The sequence below is a fragment of the Olea europaea genome, chromosome 13 (genome assembly GCF_002742605.1).
Source record: "Olea europaea var. sylvestris chromosome 13, O_europaea_v1, whole genome shotgun sequence".
Lineage (NCBI taxonomy): Eukaryota > Viridiplantae > Streptophyta > Magnoliopsida > Lamiales > Oleaceae > Olea > Olea europaea.
Genome location: NC_036249.1, coordinates 14,095,853 through 14,100,270, shown reverse-complemented (window position 1 = coordinate 14,100,270; position 4,418 = coordinate 14,095,853). Strand labels below are relative to the sequence as shown.

The window sequence follows — 4,418 nt, the reverse complement described above, 5'->3', positions numbered from 1 at the left end:
GCCCCCCCCCCCCCCCCCCCCCAACACCAAACTAACAGTCAATATCACCTAGTGTAAATGGAAAAAATGTAAATAAACAAGTAAAGAAACTGACATACATTTTAGGTTTCTTCAAATTTTTGATTGCATAGTTTGAGATTGCTTCTGAAACCCCTCAATATGGGGGCTTGTGCATGGGGTCAATGCATGGAAGGAACCAAAGTGAGAGGCTATCTCTAAGATCCAACTTTACGCATAGTGTTTTGCTTCAGGGTTTCGAGATTTATTTTCAAGTTTTTTCCCATCCACCTTTTGTTTTGTTAAAAGAAATGTATTTATACCTTTTCTTCAGTTAGAAGAGAAGATAAAGAATGACTTTGACTTTTTTATATTTACTCTTATCTTGAACCTTCCGGAAAGGAAAGTAGGACATGAACAATGGGATGGACATATGTGTGTGTGTGTGTGTGTGTGTGTGAGAAAGAGAGAGAGAGAGAGAGAGAGAGAGAGAGAGACTCACGTTTTCAAGTCGAGGGATGTCATCTCAGCAATCGTATTCAACTTCTTCTCTGAAGTTCCTGCATTAAGAAGAACGCAGTCTCTAATAAGTTCTCGTCATCAATTAAGGAAATGCCCTGATAAGAAGAGTTTAATCACTCGCACGCAAGATATAATTTCGATACTGATATAGCATCGCAATGTCAAGATCATTAAGTACTTATGTATCATTTCATCTTGCTAGAATACTTGAATGAGATTTTGTTGTCTAAATTATAAAATAAATTGCATAGAAAACCAAAGTTCTCAGTGAAATCATAAAATCAATGTTCTAAGTGAAATCAGGCATCATATATGCTTCATGCACAAAAGAAAATAACACACAACTAGAGAGGCAACCTCTACCTTCTGATGTCTCCGGTTTGTATTTGGCAGTTCTATATTTCTGAAATTTCAGATGAACCATATTAAGTTTGAAAGAATTGTTTTGCTATAAAAAACCAAAATCTCAGTAAAACCCTGTCAACATGCCTGCAAGTGGCTTTTCACATGATAGATTGTTAGGCCTTCAACATTCATAAGCTTCAAGACACCCTTTGGTGTAGCTCCTTTAGAAAAAATGGGGAAAGAAACAAGAACACAATTCAGAGAATTATTCAGTTTACAAATTCTCATGAAATTGGGAGAAAGTGTAGAAGGGCAAGTTGCTCACGTTCGCTACCACCAAGTTTATTCACAGCATCCACAAAAGCTTCATGAAGTTCTTGAGTCCAACGCATCCGTGCTTTAGTCAAGGGTGCAGCAGCAGGAAGGCTACCTACAGGAGAATCTTTTTCACTCGACACAGAATGATGGTGCTGCTGATGAATTTGTGGGGGATGCACAGAGGCGTTCGGTGGCAAGTCCAGGAACTGTAAGAAACTCACAACTAAATCAAATAATATAAAAGAAAAGGTATATTTGAGAAAAATATACGAATACTATGATATCCTAGTTCTCCAATGAGAATCTTCCTTCCAGAAGCATGTGGGCATCCTAGAATTGGTACTTCCCTTCTTTATTGTGCAAATTACATTTTCTATGAGACGAACACATGTTATCTTCCATTAAAATTTTAAATGGTGGTAACAGTTACACAAGAAATTCTGTGCTGAAACTGAAATAAAAGTTTAGATTAATATATGTTATGGGCCAATACCAGCATCTATGTGGAATAAAAAGAAACCTCTCATATGGTTGGTAAGTGAACTGTACCTCACAATAATCACTGGTTTTGAAAAAAATGTCAGAAGATTATAAACCTATTTCTGTATCCAAATTTATATTATAATTTTGGTTGATGTTAATTCAGAAGAATCAAGCATACTGTAGTCATTGTTAATGAGAAACAAACCTTGGGTTCTGAATCTAGAAAATTGACATCAACAAGGAGATCGCTCCAATTTGAGTCCAGTGTATCATCAACCGTGATCAACTGGTCTGCCCAATCCTGCCAATCAGTTCCCTTGGTATGGTCTTCTGAAGCCATTACACCAGTACAGGTTTCTACTTGGCCATTCTGTGCAGGAATATTCATGCAAAGATCAAGAAAATTTTCAGTTGCATTTTTATTCCCAGAAATATTATCGTTCTCTGTATTGTAGCCATTCAATGGTCTAGATTTCTTTACATTGTTGGGAGGCTGGTTTGATGCATAAGACACTCTTTCATTCGGTGACTTAGAAATGAATGGAGAAACTTTTAATCGACATGTTTGAGGAGACATACAAGAAGACTGAAGATCTGTAGAGCATCCAGAAGGAGATGAAAACAATTTCCCCGTAGTTTGGCTGTTACTTGACAGTGTAGCAGGGCAAGAAGATTTGTGATTACTAGTCAGTTCCTGCGCTAAAGTAACCTGAGGTGAATCTGGTAGCTTGGGATATTTCTCTTCCAAGGGAGCAGGCAGAATGGCTAAAGATCTAGACATAGCTCCAGAGACATCCATGTCATGTGACTCTGCTTGAAATTGTTTCTTCTAATTGTAAATTTGTTAATAATGCACTCTTTGCTTTCAGTTCAATAAAACAACCACCTATTGTTTCAAATCCAAAATGACTGTTGCCTTTCAACTACACTTCTGGTTAATTTTTATCACTTTTAGCATCTGTAACAGAAAATATTGAAGGAAATGTGAGTAAAGCTCAAAATCAGTTCCAGTTTGAACAAGTATATTTGTTGTAATACAAGATATGACTACCATGAGCATTCACAACTCTCAAATTTATGCTGAAACTTGGTAAATGTATACAAATGTGACATGTTGAATATGATCGCTATGTTTCAGTTTTCAACGTTTACGAGAAAAAGATAAGCAACATTTGTTTCTTCGTAAAAATGAATACACCAGAACTGTGTTTAATTACAATCATGCAACTCAACAAATCAAAAACTTTTGAACTGTTTACTGAAGCTGACACTCTGACAAGAAGTATTATTACAGGATCTAGAAACTGTTTACTGAACAATGAAACTTTGACAAGAAGTTGATGTCACGCTTTAAAATTACAATAGACGTGCTCGCATCAAAGCACAACTAAGAACTCGAAAGCTCAATAGAAGCATAAAATAAATTACATATAACCATCACTAAACTCCACATGTACAGGCATAAGAAATCACGATCATATCCCTAGTATGCCAAGTCCTCATTCCTTGATCTTTCAACACGAACCTTTGGCTTACCAAACTAGAAAAATTCTCATTACTTGATAGAGAAAAATAGCTAAACAGCCTATTGCGGGAGTTGGAGATCTAGAAATCAACAAAGAGACTTGCTAAAAACATTTCATGTAGCCAAGTTCAAATTTATTGAGAAAAAAACTTAGTTTGTTGTTTGTCTAGAGAAAAATAGCTCTTATACTCCTATAGCTTAAAGAATGCAATCTTTCATGGAAGTTAATGAGAGCACCTTTTAGCTCAAGCAAATTAACAACCCAAAAGTCAGCAAAGCCATATCCAAGTATCTTAACCATAGCCACAAGAAATTCGATAACAAAAAGTGAGTCTGGCAGCCATCATTCTCTTATCCTAAACTTCCAAATTACCCCCGACAGGATTGGAAACTTTCATTTGCAAGAGGTAGCTTATTTGACTTGAATTCTTAAAAAGATTATCTTTTCTGCAAATTCACAACAGCCCATCTAAATTGAAGCAAATTAACAACATAAAACCCAACTAATAAAATTTATATAAACCAAAATAGATAAATAATTCGAAGAATTTAACGTAGGTCAGTCGAAATAGTGCTTAGGAGAAACAGATCAAATGCTCCCAGAAATTAGAGACAACCCATTTCAATTCATGAAAATTAACTATAAAAAACCACACCTACGTGAACAGTAGATACAGATGTTCAATCACCCAATCTGGGTTTTTCTCAGAATACAAAATTCATGAGGAATGAGAACTGAAACTTCGAAGAATCTGATGTATACGGATGTCCGGTGGCTGGTCAATAATTGGATAGTATGTGCGGACAAGAAATTCAGTGAATTTGGCAATAAAAATGATGGTAACAAGAACAATAATTTAACGTCACAAGAAGTAAATTTGGAGAAACATTCTTACGACTGCTGACTTACAAAATTAAGTGCATTGAATGACATGATTGATGTGATGGAGTTTGCGTCTGGGTAATGTAGATTTTGTCTTGTTCCATCTGGGCCGTTGATATTTGTTGGCGTGCTGATTGGACTTTGAATCTATGGTTGGAAATGGAGTCGATTAATTAATGATTGATTTAATCCTAAGGATATACACACAATTAACTGGAATTGTTTGTGTGGGTAAATTATATTGGAAGTCACCTAACTTTAAAAAATCCTAATTAAGTCACTGTACATTACTTTTTTTTTTTTTTTAAATTGAGTCATATAACAATGTTAGTGTAGTTGGATGAG

At 35.6% G+C, this 4,418-nt stretch overlaps 1 protein-coding gene across 5 annotated transcripts in view; it reads right to left on the bottom strand.

Moving 5' to 3' along the window:
- LOC111407680 (myb family transcription factor PHL13-like) overlaps positions 1-4,110 on the bottom strand; it is a 10,331-nt gene extending 6,221 nt beyond the window's left edge. Inside the window, exons 1-7 of one of the 5 annotated variants that reach the window (XM_023037311.1) lie at positions 3,847-4,108; positions 2,147-2,623; positions 1,871-2,035; positions 1,190-1,388; positions 1,009-1,085; positions 883-922; positions 500-557 (exon numbers count right to left, since the gene is read on the bottom strand). In XM_023037311.1, the coding sequence (XP_022893079.1) occupies positions 500-557; positions 883-922; positions 1,009-1,085; positions 1,190-1,388; positions 1,871-2,035; positions 2,147-2,464 (857 nt within the window). In that variant the 5' untranslated portion in view covers positions 2,465-2,623; positions 3,847-4,108. Of the gene's footprint in view, positions 1-499; positions 558-882; positions 923-1,008; positions 1,086-1,189; positions 1,389-1,870; positions 2,624-3,846 lie in introns of all 5 variants that reach the window. The other 4 variants (XM_023037308.1, XM_023037310.1, XM_023037309.1 and 1 more) reach the window with 4 other exon arrangements.
- Between the last annotated feature and the right edge of the window lie 308 nt (positions 4,111-4,418).